This window comes from Peromyscus leucopus, chromosome 7 (assembly GCF_004664715.2).
Source record: "Peromyscus leucopus breed LL Stock chromosome 7, UCI_PerLeu_2.1, whole genome shotgun sequence".
NCBI lineage: Eukaryota > Metazoa > Chordata > Mammalia > Rodentia > Cricetidae > Peromyscus > Peromyscus leucopus.
Genome location: NC_051069.1, coordinates 1,181,343 through 1,201,008, shown reverse-complemented (window position 1 = coordinate 1,201,008; position 19,666 = coordinate 1,181,343). Strand labels below are relative to the sequence as shown.

The following is a 19,666-nucleotide window of genomic DNA, read 5'->3' as shown; positions in this document are numbered from 1 at the left end:
AAGCCAAGATAAACATCATAAACTGTATTGAAAGGCAAATGGCCCACTGAAGAATAATCGCATGACAAAGGGTGAAAAAGTCTTCATTCATCAGAACTGGTAAGCCAAGGAAAGAGGCAAACTCTCCAAGACTGCAAACATGGACAAAGCCATTCTCAGACAAGTTCTTCAGAGAGGAGCCGTCACTACCCTAGTAAGCCATTAACATGAAAAAACCCAACCTTCATTAAGAAACATGTGTTTGAACTGTCGCCCTTTGCAATCTGCAAATGTCTTTTAAGTATTAACTTCAAATTGTTTTTTTCTAGAAGGACTATAAATAACCTCTGCCATAAGTAACATACACCAAGATCCTCAAACTTACCTGCATCCTCACTTAGAAATCCCACTTCTAAGCTGAGCCTGATGGTGCAGGCCTGCAACCCCACCTACCCTGGAGGTTGAAGCAGGAGAAAAGCAAGTGCAAAGCCAACCGGTGTAACGTGGTGAGACCTTGTCTCAAAAGTCAAGTCTATTGAGGCTGGTGATGTAGGTCAGTGGTAGAGCACAGGCTCAGTCTGTACCGGGCCCTAGGTGCAAGCCCCAGCATTGTGAAAAAGAACAAAACACGTTCATTTTTAGAACAGGTCTGGGAATAAGCAAGATATGACAACCTTTCGAGGTGTGGTCACATCGCCATTCACTGATTATACTATCATCATTTAGTGAAATACGCAATTGTTTAAAAAGCTATGGAGCAGCCATGAAAAGCATTTTGTGGCTGAGATTTGAAACATTTAATACAGGAAAATGTTTGCAAAGCAAAGCACACTGAGAATATATATAAAATATTAACAGACGGAGTGGTCAGTTCACAGGGGACTGACTGTACAACTTCATGCCATGTGCATGAGCTCTCCTTTACCAACCTTCCAGAAATGCTAGTTCATTCTACAGGTAAAGAATATCAATCTGTTTTGAAATCTATTAGTAGTTTTAAAACCACAGGTTCCATATGGTTCTTACAGCAGCTTAGTGGGAGGGATATGGAAAGTGCTTATTTCTGTTAGCTAAAAGCATCCACTATGGAACCTTCACATGGGTATTCGACCTAAATGTTTTCAGTCCAATGTCATGTACAAACACTGCTTTTAAAGATGTCCAATTCAAACAAGTACCACAAAAATATAACCATTAGCATGTGAAGTTGCTCTGATTGGTATTTTATTTCTCTTTTACAGGTTCCACATAATAGACAAAGGTTTTTTGATAACATATTGTTATCTTTGCTGGAGATGATCATATGATCATTTTAAACAACACAAATGTGTACATACATGAGACTGTGGTTTCTGCAGCCTATAAACACCTCTTTGGGTTTAAAAAGGGAAAAAGCAGTATGCTGACAATTCAACCGTAACTCTTAGAAAAACACCGATTTCCTTACCAAACAGGTATATGGACCTATCACCCAAGACAGCAATGAATCAAGTCAGGGGAAACCGAGCGCAGCTCCCCACACCAGCTCAGAAGACCTCCCCCACCCAGCATCTCCTCAAGGTGCTCCTAGCTTCACCACAGAAAGGTAGCAGTCACCCCCAGAGAAGACAGCAGCAGCAAATAACCCCGACAACTTGAGTGTCCTCCAGTGCTTCACATCCACCATCAGGAACTCCATGCAAGCATGCGTACCATTCTCTAGACTGCTCCCTTCACTTCTCAAGAAAGGGAACCAGGTCTTCCTAATTGATTTAGGTGCCTGGGATAACAAAGTATTTCACCAGAAGGGATATAAGCAATGCTATTTGATAAGAGTAAGAATAAGGAAAAAGCAGCTATCTTAAAGAAAAAGTGTGCTCTACTCACACTAAAATATCAGACCAATGCACAACATACTGCAAAACTGGAATACAATACGGTCAAACACAATGTTCAAATATTAAACTGTTCAAGCACATGAAGATCATCTTCTGAAAGACAAACTGGGCTCTTAGTTTGTAGCTACCTTTGTGTAACTTTAAAAACTGCTGTCCCTCAACAAAGTCTGACACTGATCTTGATACTTGTTGGGAAGTTCACTGAGGCAATGATAGCTCATAGAGATATACAGTCAGCTTTAGAGAGATTCTCCCAGTGCTCATCTTCAGAATTCATCCGAGGACTGGGCATCATCTTCGTCCCTCACTTCTCGATATCTCCCTGAAGACTCCCCTTCTGGATTGTAGTTCTGCATTTTAATATTCAGTCTCTCGGCCAGTTTCTGTGCTGCGAGCTTTGCCTGCATCTCCTTCAAAACAAAGAACAAAGCCCAAGTTACACAGTACAGCTCCCCTTACAATATTCAACAAGACCCGGGATAAACGAGCATAATTCCCACCGTCTCTGGCAACACAGAAGATTGACAGCTGTGTCCTGTTAGACACAGGCGATGTATCTGAGAGCTGTCCGCTTGCTGCAGTTGCCAGTGACTTCCATTAGCAAGCAATGCTGCAATCGGAAGAGCTTACCTCTGCACAAGAAACTGAGAAATCAGCTGAGCACCACGGTAGCAAACAGATACACAGATGCACACAGAACCACCTGTCTGTATTAGAAATCATCAATGTGGTGCCAATGTCTCCAACAGACAAGACTTCCTTCCTTCTCTAGATTAAATCTTATTTTCTAAGTCTGAGGAGTATACCTCAATGGTACAAAAAGAGCCAAGACATTAATGCTGCATGCTGACTGCTCCTCAGTAAGTAAAGTCTCAGAAATTAACACTCAAAAGGTACAAGTAAATTTCAGAGTGGCAGGGGACTTTTCCACACATAAAGATTACCCAACTGCTGGTAGACTTCAGGGTTCATCTCTGATTCACCCAACCCCAAGCCCCATACATTCCTCAACTTCAGCAGCTCCTTACCTCAGCCCATGAACATTATGGGTAGGCATAATAATTGGTACCTACTATTACTATTCTGTCAAGGCAACCCATTTCAGAGGGTTTAGCCTAAAAATGTCTCAAGACAGGTATTTAAAAACCCCCTAGAGACAATTCAAAGGTCACTTCTCCAGCATAGCAGTTGGATCTGATGCTAATTCTAATGCACTAAGAGGAAGAAACACAAAGGGCCATAAAGATACCAGTCCATGCCAGCTGAATGCTTAGGAAAAGCCAAGCAGAGTAAAAGCTAGTTTGACTTTAACAGATGCAGGCACCTGACTAAAATCCAACTAAGCAATTCAGGAGAGGGGATGGCCTTTTCCCAGAAACTCACAATGTTACAATCTAACCATAACTAATCTCTATGCTTACTTCTCCCATCCTGCTAATCTGAACACAAACTTCAACAATGTTATACATTTTATTTATAGACAGGGTCTCATCGTTTATTAGCTGTCTGCCTTTACCTCCCAACTGCTGGAATTAAAGTGGTAGGATTAAAGGTGTGTGCCACCAACACCTTAATATCCATTTTTAAAAATTCTATGCAAAACACAGTGCTATATACAACTGATTTAGACCCAAAGTAGAAAGGGCCTCTATTCACAAGGGTCATGAGTAATGGTCTCAAGCACCCCATCAGTGGCTGGCAACCCAGCATGATCTCCTGTCCTTCTGGGCTGGCCCCTGCACTGCAGGAGATGGAACTGGGAACCGTGCCCCTAAGCAGGTCCCTGAGGGAGCTCTTACCACTGAGAAGCTGCCACATGGGAGAGAGACATATGCTGTCCCAGCAGCAGCAAACAGCTGCTCCATGTCACTCCAATCCTCGCCCTCATCTACTGGGGAATTATTACTGGGGTCCCTATAATTCTAGCAACTTTGTGACTGAAAACTAGTGCACATTTCTAAAACGTGACCCGTCTAGTCAGCCAAAGTTAATTCTGACTCCCGAAGCAGCAGCCACCACACAGACAAGAAAAACCCAAGACTCCAGAATTACCTCATAATTCTGCTTCTGCTCTTTCTGCAGGGCCAGCGACTCTTCTATGGAGAGCAGCTGCGCAGGCAGGTGGTGGAGCGGAAGAAGGCGCGCTGCTGTGATGTCATCAAGATGTTGCCTAGCCCTGCGTCGCCGCTCTTCTGAGGAAGCAGGAGACTCATCCCTCTGACAGTGACTCGGTGAGTCACTCTGTTGGGTGGGTAACCTGAGAAAGGAAAAGCAGGCACATCAAACCATGCACAAAGACGGCCCAGGAGCCTACTGCTTCTACAGGGTAATGGCATGAAGTCTGCCCATGCTCGATGCTGACAATGGTCACACATACAGATACAAACACTGCCTTTCCTCCTCACACATTATACTCCCTCCACTCACTCAGAGAACGCTTATAAAAGAGCTTAATGCCCAGTAAAAGGAAGTAAACATGGTACTGCTTCAGTGGAATATAATACAGGCACTGACAACCTGACCAGTTCTGAAGGAAAGGGAGGCATTGGAAGTTGAGGCTAGAGGGAGGAATTGACAATTACAGCTCCAGAGATGAGAACCTTCTCCTTCAAGGATGATGGTGAGATCAAGGAAACACCACGTACAGTCATGGGCAGAACAGGATGGATGGGTAGGGGTGGTGGTATATGACACAGTGCTGTCACTAGTCACTTCATGAATGTGTATGTCTCAGAAGGAACTGGCATTCTGGACTGGAAATGAACCCCCAGGTGGTCCTGTTTCACAGCTAACTGACCATGTACATATGAAGTTCTGCAAAGTCAGCCATGAACAGATGAGGTAGTCTCCAGTACCCAGATAGTATACAAATCAGAAAAGGCAAGGTCAGAGAACTAGCAGAGGTCATCAACCTTCCTAATGCTGCAACCCTTTAATACAGTCCCTCAGGTTGTGGGGACCCCAACCATAACATTATTTCATTGTTACTTCATAACTGTCATTTTGCTTATGACTCATAAATATGATATGCAGGATATCTGATGTGACCCCTGTCAAAGGGTCATTCAACCCCCAAGGGGTCATGACCCACAGGTTGAAAACTGCCACCAGCACACCTTTTACTGTGCTCAAAGCTCCGCTCACACACAAGCCCAATACCACATATCTGTGGCCAGCTGCAGCCTCTCCTGGTCTCATGCACTCGCTGCCCCTTCTCTCTCAAGCTCACTAATGTTGGCGGCCCTCACTGCTCATTCCTCACCCTCCCTATTCCTGGCCACATGGCCGTGACTGGGCCACCTTCCTCTTTCTGACACACCTGGTCTTCCAATGTGACCTCCTAGAAGTGAAGAGAATGCTTGGCACAGAAGATGAGACCTCTTCACAAGACACCTTCCTCAAAGGTTACTTTTCTAGCTGAAAATCAATGTACTAGGACCTGGTTTTCTAAACACAAGAAACCATTTAAGGTTAAAATAATAATTAGTGGAGTAGGTTTTTTTTTTTTTTTTTTCAGAGCTGAGGCCTAGCAAGCACTCCACCACTGAGCTAAGTCCCCAACCCCAGTGGAGTAGGTTTAAAGTCTCTGCAAGAACAAGCATGATGTGGGGTTTTTGAAGCTTCCCTAAGCAGATGGTCTCCCTGTGTCTGAAATCACCACGTAAAGATGGCTGTTACCCAGCGGTACTCCTGCAGATGGCCTAAGTACTACTACAACTCTCTTCTCCTCACAGAGCTCTTTGTTTTCCTGCTGATCTCAGAAACATTATAGCAAAGAACTCAAAAGCAAGATTCCCCCCCCACTCTCCCCAAATCTATTTTCAGTTAAATCTTTAAAAAATCCTTTTAGCGTCCCTTTCCTGGAAACTACTATCATCTAGTCTAACATTTCTTCAAGTTTGGAAACCCTGAGTGGTCCTCTAGATTCCAACCTCTTTAAGGAGCAAAACCTTTACTTCACTGTGTCCCCAGAGCTCTGCTGCCCACTTGTAGTGAACACAGTTTGTTTTGTTTTGTTTCCTGATGAACAGCCCATGAGTTCCTGCAGTTGCTTCTCTGGGCTTACACAGCAATTGAGGGGGAGCTGCACACTAGCAAATGGTACTGAAAAAAGTCACGATACATCTGCCCTCCCGCTGTGTTTATGACGAAACACTGGCCAAGTACCTTGAAGCACACTGCTCCCCGGCTGCTATTTAAAACTCCTTCTATGACTTCCTTCAAAACTAACTTCATTTTTTTCAAAAGCAGTTCTCCAGTCTAGCCGTGCTGGTCTATTTTCACAGTATGCTCACTCCTGCTTACAAGCTCCTCACAGCACTCTCTGAACTGACATCACCACGTAACAGCCTTAGGACAAGCCTGTTCCTCGACACTTACACATTGGTCTTAAACTTAGGAGGCGGCGGCACTGGGTTTTTAGCTCGCATTTCTAGCACTTCCATGTAATGAGGCCTCTTAGGAGTCTCAGTCTGGAGCCCTGGCACGTTCTCAGCGCTGGTGTTTTCTTCTGAGGGTTCACTCTGGTCTGCGATTGTGATCTTCTGCAGCTTAGTGATAAACAGACTGTCAATGCTGCTGGAGATGTCTTCCGCTTGACTTGAAACAGGGCGTTGGGGGGGATGTTTGTTAACTTCAGATGAGGGTGCCCTGGCTCTGCTGCCGGGAGCTGCGCCTGTGTTCACTGTGCAGCCAGCCTCCAAAGTCTCCTCATCGCCTTTGTGAGTGAGGTGTACAGGTCCTTGTGTTTCTGAGGTGGTTTTAGATGATTTGACGTCTACAGAGGAACAGTCAAGAACTAATGAAGTATCAAGCATCAGGTCAGAATTCTGGGCTTTGTCTATGTCGGTATCAACTCTTGTGGTTGCTTTTTGCCTTAGCTTACAGTCTACACTAACAGGATCAAACAGTTCACGTCTCCTTCTAACCTCTTCTTCACGTTCTGCAATGGCAGCTTTCAGTTTGGCAACGGTGTCTGAAATCTTTTTACCTTTGTCGGGCAATTTGCAAATGAATTTTCTGTCGAATGCAAAAAAGAAACCAACAGGTACACATTAGAGCCATGTTTTGACACATGAAAACACAGTATTTAAAAGGCAAAATGTAACCCTTGAAGAAAAGCTGGCTTTTAATTTTTTTAATCTCCCCCCCCATCAAGGGAGTGCTTTGATTGGGGAATTATTTCATTGAATCAGAATTTCAGGAATAAAAGTTGTATCTTCCTAATCTAAAATCTGCAATTGACTGCCCCATGGAAAATTTCACACCTGACCACATCATGAAATGCAATCAAACCCAAGCTATAAAGAACACAGTACAAAATTACCTTCAAGCCATGTATAAAAACAACCGAAGTTCATGTTTGGATTTGGGTCTTAACTCTACACTGTCTCTATATACACTCACACGTATATTCCAAGCCCCTTAAAAATATGAAATTCTGGTCTTAAACATTTAGGAAAACAGATACTCAACCTGTACAATAAACACATTGACAAAGACCAGTGGTCTTAAAAATGTTGTCTCTGAACCCCTAGGGCTGAAGAATGGCTCTGTTGGGTCAAAGGCACTATTTGCTATCTCTGTCATAGAAGGTGAGTACTACAGGTTTACCAGAGGTCACATAATGGGATGACATCACCATCTTACAAAGGAAGGGGGCTTATGTGTTTTTGTGTTTGAAAGAATTATTAGTTGTTTCTGATAAATAGGTAATATTTCTAGGTTCAGCATACATAAACAAGAGCTCTTAGGGATGCCTAGTAATTCTTAAAGAATCTAAAAATGTCCTGAGATCAAAACATTAATTTATTGCTAATATTAACAACCCATTCTGGAAAAATCAAAACACCTACCTGTCTCCAGTAGGAACCCCTCCTGCAAAGTGGTCACTGGCTCCTTTCTCTCAGTGAAATTCCCTTTCTGGTTCTTTTCCATGGTTACATAACAAATGGAGACCTCTTAGGTCCCTACTTTTCCTACCACCACACCACATTCATTCATTCGCATGTTTTCAACAGTACCAACATCTCTGCATCGGAGCTTCCTCTGCCTTTTTGGCCCTCTCTGGAGCCTAGTACCATTTCTCAGGGTTTAATCAGTTGGCTTTTAACTAACTAAACGCCAGCCATTATTCCCCTCAATTAAATACACCCTAAATAAAAAGTTAACCTTGAATCCATTCCTCTCTCCCAATTTTCTCATTATTCTTTGTGGCTCTCCAGAAATTTCAGCCACCTGTTAACTATGAATATATATACATACATATATACATATATATATGAATAAAACAACTATATATTTATCTTCAAATTAGTTCACCAATATTTAAGTTTTCCAGTCTCTCGACTGCTGAAAATCTCTCGGAAAATATCCTTTTGGTGTCTTCTGCCTCTTATTACTTCAATCCCATCTTAAACAAAGCTGCCTTAAAAAAAAAAAAAAATCGGCTATCATAATCTACCCTACTACGGGGGCGCGAAACTTTCTAGGCCCGATTGGCCACTCTTTAGAGCTCGCTCTCCCCATCTCCTTTGGTTTGGGGAAGAGTGGGGCTCTAGATCGAGAAGAGGGGACCGACACGTTCTGGTGAAGAGGACTTGGTACCCAGACTCTCTCCAAGCCGTTGTGGGAACGTGGAATGGAGCGGGCGGGCGCTGCTGCCCAGTGAGGGCCAGGTAGCATGGAGGCATGGCGCGCGCAGCCCGGGCCTGCCCAGGAGGCCTGCCCACGCAAGGTCACCTTCGCCCGAAAGGCCGCGCTGGGGCGCGGGAGGCTGGTCCCGGATCCCGACCCCCGAGGGCCTATTCCTCGATCCCCGTTCCCGGCAACCGCGACCCCCGCCCCCGAGCCCCCCGCTTACTCGTTGCGCAAAAGTCTCTCCTGGCGCCTCAACCTCTCCTGCAGCTCCGCCGAACTCCGCTGCCCCAAGTCCTCGGGAGCTGGGGGCTCGAAGCCGCGGGGCAGCGAGAACATTGTGCACGGGCTGCGGCTGGCGCGGCGGGCAGGGCTCCCCAGCGGGGCCCACGGCGGGCGCAGGCTCTGCGGCCGGCGGCGACTCTGGCGCGCGAGCGGGAGTCGCCATTTTCCCGGAAGAGAACGGCTTCTTCCAGCCGAGCGGAGCTTCAGGGAAAGGCCGGAAACGGACAGAGCCCAGGAGCAGGGGGCGCCCGAGGAAGCGCGCAGGGGCGGAAGTGATATCACCGCAGAAGTGTCTGGCTTTGGCGCGCTTTCTCGGGATGTGGGTCCTTTGCTTTTCCAGCTATTCGCCTGCGCTTTGAGTAAGTGTAGGACACTCATGTCAAAGACTTCCTTACTCACTTCTAATAAATGAAATATGGCAGATGTAATAGTGTCGCATCTAAAATTAAGAAATACAAAAATTGGACAAATATTTCACAGGGATTCCTGAATGAACAATAATCACAATAAAAATAAATGACACGGGGTTGCAGAAATGGCTCAGTTGTTACGAGTGCATAGTGTTCTTGTAGAGGACCAGAACTTGGGTACCAGCACCCCTGTTGGTTAGCTCACAGTTGCCTTTAACTGCACCTCCAGGGCATCTCTGGAAGCTTCTCTGGCTTCTGCAGGCACCTGGTTTGTGTGTGCACACATACACATATGTACACACACAATTTAAACATAATAAAATAAATCTTTAAAAAATAATGAATGACCAATATAACCAGCTGTAATAAGATGCATATTATAAAGACAATATAGCTAGGTGTGGTGGTGCATGCCTTTAATCCCAGCACTTGGGAGGCAGAGGCAGGCTGATCTCTGTGAGTTCAAGACCAGCCTGGTCTACATAGTGAATTGGAGGCCAGCCAAGGCTACATAGTGAGACCCTGTCTCAAAACAAACAAAACAACAAGATTTGAATATTTGAACAAGTCAGAATATCAGGATTTAGAAAGACTGACCATGTCAACTGTTAGAAAAAATGAAGAGCCACTGAGATTCTTATAGACTGCTAATGGGGGAGGGGTTTACAAAATAGTACACCCTCTTTGGAAAATAGTTTGATAATTTCCAAGTCTGGTTTTGTTAATGTTCCTCTATGCCAATGTTTCTTTATATTGCTAAGTAGTATTGCACTGTGTGAGATTGTTTATGCTGAAGGGCATTTGAGTTGTTTTCAGTTATTAATGATCATAAATCAAATTACTATCAACATTTTTGTGTAGGTGTTCAAGTCAACATAAACTTTCATTTCTCTTAAGAGCAGCCTTAGTAGGCCATATTATCAAAGGGGACAGGAAGAACAGCTCCATTCCATTGCATTGCCTTCCACAGCCTGAGAAGTTCCCCTAATCTTTTAGGGACTTTCAGGCCATCGCAGGATTTGTAGCTTTAATGCAGAAAATATTCAGGACTAGCAGAGTAGGAATCTAATAAAAACTATTTTAACGTAGGCTTCATTAGGAGTGTTAAGAGAGGCTATACCCAGATGTGGACATAGGCTTCTCAAGGGAGAGTCACCATTCATTGTTTTTACAATACTTATACTTAAGGGTTTTTGAAGTTATTGTCTTTGTAACATTGCTAAGAAATATAAAAGAGACCACAGATATGGTTCCTGTTTGTTATGTCTCAGGAAGTTCATATATCCAGAAATGAACTCAAGCTGGACTATAGAAGGATTTCTGGTGGTTAGATAAAAGCCAGAATTTTTCAAGAACTTGTGAGCTGGGTTTTCTATCCCCAGAAGGAGTAACTCCCCACAGCTACTTGTCCTATTTATAATCTGCATGATTTACCCCACCCCACCCCCCCCACACACACGTTCTCTAGCACTCTTTCACTATGCTCTGTCTCTTGCTATTTCCATTATTCTCCCCTGCTCCCCACCCCCACGTCCCTAACCCTCGACATGTCCAGTCTGCTTTTTCTCTTGGTTCTGGACTCTTCCAAATGGTTTCTCTCTCTCGCTTATTCACAATAAAAAACCCTGCCTCTAATAATGGAGCAGTAATGTTGAAAGTTTCTTTATTGTGCCCTCTCACATGTACTGACAGGATTACAACTGATAAGGTAAAGATATAGACCAGAGGGATGCGGGAAGGTAGGGCACCTTGACTGTAAACATAGTTAATAGTCTTGTTTGAGATTCCCAGAAAATGTGTAGGGAAGAAATAAGGACCTGCTCCAAGTCTAACACATTTAGGACTTAAGTCTGGTTTGTTGCTATTTTAACATAAAGTCTCTCCATATGAAAGGAATATTAATTATCTCTATCAGCAGCCCTTGCAGCAATGTGCGAGAGTTCTTACTTCTCAGCTGGCAAGAGACTTCAACCAGACTACAGGGTAGGGGATCCTTTCCATTTCTGTGTCCCCATAATTTTCCCCATCTTTCTGTCCTGCCTCAGTATGGGGTAAGTGAATGTTTAACTTCTTAAGAAGCCAGGGGGTAAGTGAATGTTTAACTTCTAAGATGCTGCCAAACTGTTTACAAAGTGTCCCTGTCATTTTTCACTCCACAGGCAATGTATATGACCCCAGTTGTTCCTCCTCTTCCTCATCAATTGACTTTTGTTTCATTTTGCTTTTAAATTTTTAGCCATTAGCCCTTTGCCCAAGTGCCCTGGCTTGGACACACTTAAGAAATAGCACAGAATTTGCACTAAACATTTTTATGGTATTGTTTTAGTTAATATTGTCAACTGGACAGGCTCGTCACAAACTTCTGAGCATGAGAGGGAGCTTTTCGATGGGGTTAAATGAAATGGGAGGATCCATATTAACTGTGGGCAGCACCATTGCATAGGCTGGGGTTTAGAGCTGTATAAAAAAGATACATTGAGCTAAGGACCAGCAGTCATCTCTCTCTCTCTGCTTCTTGATTTCAATACAATGTGAGTGACCACCTCACATTCCTGCTACCATGACTTCTCCACCGTGATCTGCTGTATCTTCAAAGTGTGAGCCTAAGTAAACCTTTCCTTGACTTTACTGTTGTCAGATATTTGTTACAGCAACCAGACAAGTAACGAATAAAGGTGTGTGTGTGTGTGTGTGTGTGTGTGTGTGTGTGTGTGTAATTCTCTCTCCAAGAACAATTGGCATAATCCATGAAGACTGAGGGGATAGTGGAGGTAGAGGATGGACCTAAAATTCCCAAAGGTCATTAACAAGCATGAAGCAAATTCACTTTTCTTCTGTGATTGACTTGATTCCCTCCCCCAATGTTTTCACTAGGGAATAGAACATACTGAAGAGTCAAACAAACCCAAATAGCAGCTCTACCTAATGAGTAATGAACCAACAGTGTCACCCCAGTGACTTTTGAACAATAATGGCTGCTATCCATACACTACTTCAACCCAACCTCCTTTGTCAGTCAGTCCCCCAAGGTGCCCCCTCCACATCAGGAGGGGCCAAGACCTTCCTGACTTCTCTGTCTACAAGCCACGCTCACCCTCTTCCCTGTCACAGCCTCACAAATATATGGAGGAGAGAGTAAGGGGGTGGGGAGAATTAGAATTGAGGTATGAAGAAAACAGTGAGAAAAGGAAAAAGAGACTGGGAAGAGGAAGATGGATGGAAAGAAAGACAAGGGAAGGAGTGAACAGGAGCGCATGCTTTATTTCAGGAAGACTTCCCAGGGGCATCTCTAGTGAGAGGTCCAGAGAGCTCAGTGTCTACTTATAGGCCAGCTAGTCACAGGGCAGAGAAGGAGAAAGCAGGGAGGGGACAAAGAGTGAATGAAAAAATAAATAAAATAAAAGGAGGAGGATGTGGCTACTCCTAAAGTATGGAGAAGATTTTTAGTGCTGATATAAGGGAGAAAGCAGGCAGAGGGACGAGTTCAGGCTGGACATGCCCAGCAGACTAAATGAGACCATGAGAGGGGAGAGGGGGAGGAGAGGAAGAGAGGAGCCACTGACCAAGGCAGGTGGCCCAGGCCAAGAGACCAAGAGAGCAGTGTAGACAAAATGGCTGAGTTCTACAGCAATCAGACTGGGGAAAGGGAAGCCCCAGCCCCCGGGAGGGAGAGGGTTAGGGGCAGTGAGAAAGTGAGTGGGATTTTCTTCTAGGGCTTAAGATTTAAAATTCCAGGCTTTTATGATGATAAGGTGCAAATTAACCTCTTTTAAAACTACTTCCTGCTGAAATTGGGCTGTCATTTTTGGGGCCCAGGAAGGCTGGAACGATGGTCAAAGGACAGGAAGAGAGAGGGATGCAGCCTGCCTCTTGCCTGGGTTCTGTGGGGCTGCCTGGGGCTAGGGAAGTACAGGTGGCTGTAGAGCTGTCTTAAGAGGTAGGGGCTCAGGGTGGTCAGAAAATCCATCAGAATCATCCAGACCTTGCTCGTTAGGAATTTATAAGCTTTGATTCTATTTAATCATCCTAATCCAAGATATTTTGGAGACCTGCTGTTGTCTTCTTAGTCTAAAAGGGAGATACAATGATAAGCAGAGAGAGTTCAGTGGGACTAAGAAGTTTTAGTTACTTTATGCCATGTGGTCATCTCAATCAAGATGGTCATAAAGTCACATGCCATGTACCCTTTAACCTTAGCAAAGATAGCTGCCAGTCACATGGTTTCTCTCATCCTGATGAGGTCATCAGGCAAGATGGAGGCAAGTCACATGGCTGCTATTTTAAAACATCTATTTTTCTATTCAAGTTAGAATTAGGATGATTAAATATAACCAAAGTTTATAAATTCCTAAGGTTACCAAGGTCTACTCAAAGTAAATATATATATATATATATATATATATATGTGTGTGTGTGTGTGTGTGTGTGTGTGTGTGTGTGTGTGTGTGTATACTTAATAAAATTTCTGAGTCTGAAGAAGGAATTGAGTCTGAGGAGAAAGGAAGAAGGGTCACAAAACAAACTCCAACATAGAGTTCCAATACGCTCCAAGAAGAAGCTGGAAGTCAGTGAGCAGTGTAAACATGAGAGATAATTGGGGACAAGCAAGAATTCCACCCAAGGGAAGGATCCAATATTGTAGAGGCCATAAGGGTGTGGAGAGGTTGCAGCTTGGTAAATAGAGAGTTGCCCATGTGATGAGGCCCTGGAGGGCATACCAGGGCCAGAAGCCAGAGAGAGAAAGAGAGATAACTAGGTGATGGGTACCCCGAGGGCATAGCAGGGTCCAGGAGACAGGGAGACAGAGAGATAGATGCCCAGGTGATGGGCATCCCAGAGGATGTAGCGGGCTCTAGAAGCCAGAGAAAGGACATTTACAGAGTAGGTGAAGAGAGACAGGTGGTTAGAGCCAGTGGAGACAAGAAGCCGATGAAGAAGTGGACTCTAGAATTTGGAATTGAATATGGTGGGCGGCTGGCAGAAGCCAGCAGAAACAAATGAGCTATACATACTTAGGAGAGTGAAATCGGCAGCATGGTTTAGAAAGGCCATGTCCTAAAGCTCCCTAAAGGGAGCTTGTTTATGCCTCTCCCATGGTTTCAGCACTAGATAAATGAAAAAGTGAAATAAAAGGAGGAGGGTGGGCTGGAGAGATGGCTCAGAGGTTAAGAGCACTGACTGCTCTTCCAGAGGTCCTGAGTTCAATTCCCAGCAACCACATGGTGGCTCACCACCATCTGTAATGAGATCTGGTGCCTTCTTCTGACCTGTAGTCATACATGCTGTATACTAAGTAAATAAATCTTAGAAGAAGAAGAGGAAGAAGAAGAAGAAGAAGAAGAAGAAGAAGAAGAAGAAGAAGAAGAAGAAGAAGAAGAAGAAGAAAAGGAGGAGGGCGTGGCTACTCCTAAAGTATGGAGATTTTTATTGTTGATATAAGGGAGAAAGCAGGCAGAGGGAACATTCTAGGCTGAACATGGCTGGCAGGCTAAATTAGACATAGAGGAGAGACAGGGAGGGAGATCAAGAGAGGAACCACCCATCAAGGGAGGTCAAGATACCTAGAGAGCAGTATGAGCAAAATGGCTGAGTTTATAGAGATCAGACTTGGGGTGGGGGAAGCAGACGACCAGCCCATGGCAGGGAGAGGGTTGGGGGGTGAGACTTAACAAGGAGAAAGAAGGGGGGACTTTTGGGGGACCTGGATGGACATTGCAAGGGATAACTAGGGAACCAAGAGGAATTGAAGAATGTCAGGTGATTGATAAAATCTCTCTCATGCCCAGTCATTAATGGGGATGGATAAAAAGAATCTAGAGAAACAAGTTATTTTTATTCTAGGAGCCAAATTAGTTTGGGAACTGTTATTGTTTAATCAAAATAGAAGAGCTTCAGAGAATGGCATGGTCATGGCTAATGGGAAACACAGAAAAGCAGGTAGGAACACTAAAGAGATCAGAAACACAGAGCACCCTAGTCCATGGGAATTAGGGTAGAGTCATTTCCGGTCCAGCTCTAAAATCCAAAACTTCTACGAAATGTCCCATTTCCCCCAGCTAATTTCCCTGCGATCGAGGACACGGAGCCGCTTTCCTCAGCCATCCCAGGGTTCGGGCTGTAAAGTGCACGCGATCATGAGAAAAGTATACCCTTGCATTAGTTATCCAAACTGTTGGAGATGCAGGGCTGAATGCTCAGCTCCTATCTCCCTTTTTATCAGCAAATACTAATTTAGAGCCATTTGCTGGGTTATGGTTCCTGGGCGGCAGCCTGCAGTCTATTAAAATTAATCCTGACAGAAGTCCCTAGCTGCTTTCTCCAGGCCCATCTCAGCCCCAGTTTACGGACAAGATGAACAGCCCACCCATCCCAGAGGGTCTGGGAGAGGAAGCACATTAAAATGGCTGCCTGCGTCTTTGTTTGCTCAGCTGCTCAGACGAACTAGAACTGGGGGAAATGGGATTAATTAAGGGGCAGTTGCCCATGGGGGAAAAAAAATACAAGGACTCTGGTGAGAAAAATCTCAACTAAATAAGTTTCAAGTCAGAGGAAAGACCTCTTTTCCCTCGTCAGACCTTTGCATGGTTGAGTGCTGTTCAGTGAGGGATGGCTCATTCCAGCCCACCAGTGTTTTATGAGCTGGACAGTGTGGGGAGAGATAGTCTGGGGTGAGGAGGGATTGCCAAATGTATGGTCCTCTGAATTTTCACTTAATTTTATTTTTTAATGAGAAAGTTTAAGGATGATTCTTAGTTAAATAACATGGCCATTTATGGATACTAGACATTGGTAAGATTTTTTTCTATGAATAAGCTCATAAACCAGAAATGAGAATGTCCTTGAACATGCCCTTATCTTTAGTACAAACCATATAGGCACTAGCTCTGCCCCTACTTCCGCTTCAGGTCAGAAAGTCTCAAGGAAGATTTCAGATGCTTTCTCCTTCCTTTGTGGTCTTTTACTTCCCTTTGATACATGGGCTGAAATTTCACCAATAAAAAGACAATTTGGTTAACAAAGATCTTCCTTTGAGGCCTTAGAGCCTTCTGGAAAGGCTGTGGGCTGTCAGTCATCTGCACAGGAACATGTCTTAGTTCCAAATGATCCTGCTCGTAAAAGCGCCGCTGAGGTAACGGCCTACAGTAAAAGCGTGGAATTTAATGGGAGAGGAGAAAGAGGACAGGCGTGGAGCACGCCGAGGACAAACCAGAGAGCGTCAGAGGGCAGAGTTTGGAGTAGAAGGATGACCCTGGGGGTTCTTACCCTAAGAACTGGGAAGCAGGCAGGCAAAGGGAAGGATAAGGAGAGTTAAGACCAAGCCTTGCTTAGAAGACCTTCAAGCTGGTGCTGGACAGCAGAGTCCTTCTGTGTAAAGGGTCTCACTGAGTGTTGTTGCTTTGTTTTGTCATAAAATATCTAGGACATTTTGTATCATAAGTCTGGCTATAAAAATTATTTTAGGGCTGGAGAGATGGCTCAGTACTTAAGAGCACTGGCTGTTCCTCCAGAGGACCCAGTTTGCTTTCTGATGCCATATGGCAACCAGCAGCTATCTGTAACTCCAGTTCCAGGGGCTCCAATGCCATCATCTTCTGGCCTCATTGGGCACCAAGCATGCACATACATACATACATGCAGGGAAAACACTCATATACATCAAATAAAAATAAATAAATCTAAAAAGTTTGCTCAAGTAATAAAATAGGATCAAATGAACTATACTGGTAGTTCTTTTCTGCGGCAGAAAAGATAGTTTACACACACAGAAAAGGGATAAGGGTAGTAGTTAGCAAAGTCTCTATGGCAAAAAAGTTTCAACCTTCCTCCTAGGCTCATGGGCTGAATGTGGTCCCTGTAGTGACTGGAAATAAGTGGGTCTTCATTATGGTCACAACTATTGCTCTTTTAAAAAATATTTATTTTGCTGGGCAGTGGTGGCACACGCCTTTAAACTCAGCACTAGGTTGGCAGAGGCAGGTGGATCTCTGTGAGTTTGAAGCAAGCCTGGTCTACAGAGTGAGTTCCAGAACAGCCAGAACTGTTACAAGAGAAACCTCATCTTGAAAAAATAAATAAATATAATGTGGCTGAGGAATCCAGAAGAGGGTGATGAATCCCCTGGAGCCAGAGTTACAGGTTTTTGTAAGATTTTTGGATGCTGGGACCCAATCTTGAGTCCTCTGCCAAAGCAGCACACATTCCTAAGCCGGAAGCCATTGTTCTAGCCCACATCTGCTACTCTTTGGATGGAGATCAGAGGCCAGGGAGCTAAAGAAGCTGGTGCTCCACAGCCCAGAGCAGGGAAAAACTGACTACCCAGTCTCTCATCATCCCTAGCCAGAATCCTGTCTCGTCACCTTTACATGAAAGAAAAAAGCTCTGGACCATGCCAACCAAGAGCTGAAGAGGAGGAGTATGGGATGCCTACGAAATAGACAGGAGAATTGCTCAGGAAAAAAAACAGAAAACAGAAAATCCCCCAAATGGGAGAGACATAGCACAAGGTAATCCAGATAGGAGACTGAACACAGTTTGAAGAAAATTAGTCAATCTCAGGCCAGCAAGATGACTCAGTAGGTAAAGGCACTTGGGTACAAGCCTAGTGACCTGAGTTCAATCTCTGGGACCCACATAGAGGTGGGATGAGGGAACCAATTCCACAGTGGTCCTCTGCGACCTATTCTCTGACAGACAAACAGACAGACAGAAAAACAAAACAGACACAGACATACACACACACACACACACACACACACACACACACACACACACAGAGAGACAGAGAACTAGGACAAACACAATCTACAACCAGGACTTCAGGGGAGAGTGTCTGCATACCACTACGTTTGTGTTAAGTCCATGAAGGTCTCCGAGCCTCAGTTTCCTCCCACTTAAAAGGAGGGTGTGGAGCTATCCTCCCACAGGCCTCTCAGTGCTCAAACTGTACAATTCTAAGATGGCTGGTCTCACAACACATTCTTTGGCAACATCTGCATCTATTTAAGCTCATAAATGTTGAGAAGAAATACTTGGTATGCTGTAAAACCAGGAAGCAGGTATCCCCCTTTAAATAAACACTCCTCCAGTGCTGACGACGGTCCAGGTTTATCAGCTTTGCCACACTCCCATAGCCATCCATATCTTGTGGGACTGGATAATGTTTTCCATCACCCAGAATTCTTGAGCGTAATTTGATTTTCATATCTAGGGGATGACAGCTTTGAGTAGTTTAAGATTATTTATAGGGTTAAAAATTCAAAATTTGTCAAAATAGCAGAAGACAAGCAAATTATAACAAATGGTGTGGGAGGGATGCCACTTGGAATGGGCTGAAGAAAGAGGTCGTTTTGAAGGAATAGTTTCTCTCTTTTTCTTTTTCAACATCCAAAGTTGGTTTTTTGTTGTTGTTGTTGTTTTTGTTTTTTAATAACAAGGTTATTAAAACCTTGTTCCAGGGTTAGATTTTGTAGCTGTGGCTGCCCCATTCTACCTCTGGAACATTCAACCTTCTGGACCTTGAAGTGGACACAGGGTTTGGTGTGGCTGTGTGGAGTTCCTGGGGCCTTGCCAAAATGCCAGTACATCTCTCAGCCCTTTCGAGAACCAGACAGGAGCGCAGTGCCATGGCCTTTGGGAGACTCCAGGGCCAGCTGGTCAAAGGTGAAGTTCTTACCACCACCACCACCACCACCCCCCCCCCCCCCCCCCCACTACCCCTGCCTTGAGGATGCGACTTCTAGCCCAGCTGCTTACCCTCAGCGCACATACCTTCAGCTTGGGCACTTCCAGAATCCTCACATCATCTGTGACTGTCCCCACAACCACAGTTGCTTTGTTCTCTCAGCCAGGAAGCTTCATCTTTCAGATCATTCTGGACAGGGACGGAGGTGGCCAGTTAGTGCAACTCATAAATAACCTTTCAGCACAACCTGACTGAAGGTGGAGTTGGTTCCTCTAGCCAGAAACCTGTACAGCTGGACTAGCAGCCCCAGGTAGATGTCCTGGCTCTTGGGTTCCTTGTGCTGAACCTTTCCATCATTCTTATGGCGAATGTCAACACCCATGATGGTGCCTCCTGCTTGGCCCGGTCCAGAAAGCAACAGTTTCTTGATAATATAAGAAAGGAAACAGTTAATGTGAGCCAAGGGTTGCAAATTGTGGTTTTCTGAACTTGTTCAATCTGCAGCTGGACACACAGTGTTGTATACAAGCTAAAGAGTTGGAGAGATTGCTCAGTGGTTATTGAATGTGTACAGCTCTTCTAAAGCACCTGAGTTCTATTCCTAGCACCCATATCAGGCATTTTATAATTGCCTGTATTGTAGATCCAGGGTATCTGATGCCCTCATCTGACCTACACAGGTAGCTGAATTCATGTGCACATACCTACACACAGATATGCACACAAGACATACAAATAAAATAAATCTTAAGAAAGAAAGAGTTGGACTTAGGGTGAACATGTCCTTACAGTCTGGG

General features: G+C 44.5%; 1 protein-coding gene and 1 pseudogene across 1 annotated transcript; both read right to left on the bottom strand.

The window, feature by feature from the left end:
* Positions 1–1,181: 1,181 nt before the first annotated feature.
* Positions 1,182–9,014, bottom strand: Polr2m (RNA polymerase II subunit M). Its single transcript, XM_028865606.2, has 4 exons — positions 8,719–9,014; positions 6,237–6,875; positions 3,909–4,113; positions 1,182–2,266 (listed from the first exon to the last, which is right to left on the bottom strand). The coding sequence occupies exons 1-4, from the start codon at positions 8,829–8,831 to the stop codon at positions 2,123–2,125; spliced, it is 1,101 nt and encodes a 366-aa protein (XP_028721439.1). The 5' UTR covers positions 8,832–9,014; the 3' UTR covers positions 1,182–2,122.
* A 7,263-nt stretch (positions 9,015–16,277) lies between these two features.
* LOC114689951 lies at positions 16,278–19,251 on the bottom strand (annotated as a pseudogene).
* Positions 19,252–19,666: the final 415 nt, after the last annotated feature.

What these genes read in the sequence shown, in the direction of transcription:
- Polr2m (XM_028865606.2), bottom strand. Translation starts at nt 8,831, where the DNA reads ATGTTCTCGCTGCCCCGCGGCTTCGAGCCCCCAGCTCCCGAGGACTTG. An exon ending in GAGAGACTTTTGCGCAACGA is followed by an intron (nt 6,876 to 8,718) that starts GTAAGCGGGGGG and finishes TGCATTCGACAG; the next exon opens with AAAATTCATTTGCAAATTGC. An exon ending in AGCAGAAGCAGAATTATGAG is followed by an intron (nt 2,267 to 3,908) that starts GTAATTCTGGAG and finishes TTTGTTTTGAAG; the next exon opens with GAGATGCAGGCAAAGCTCGC.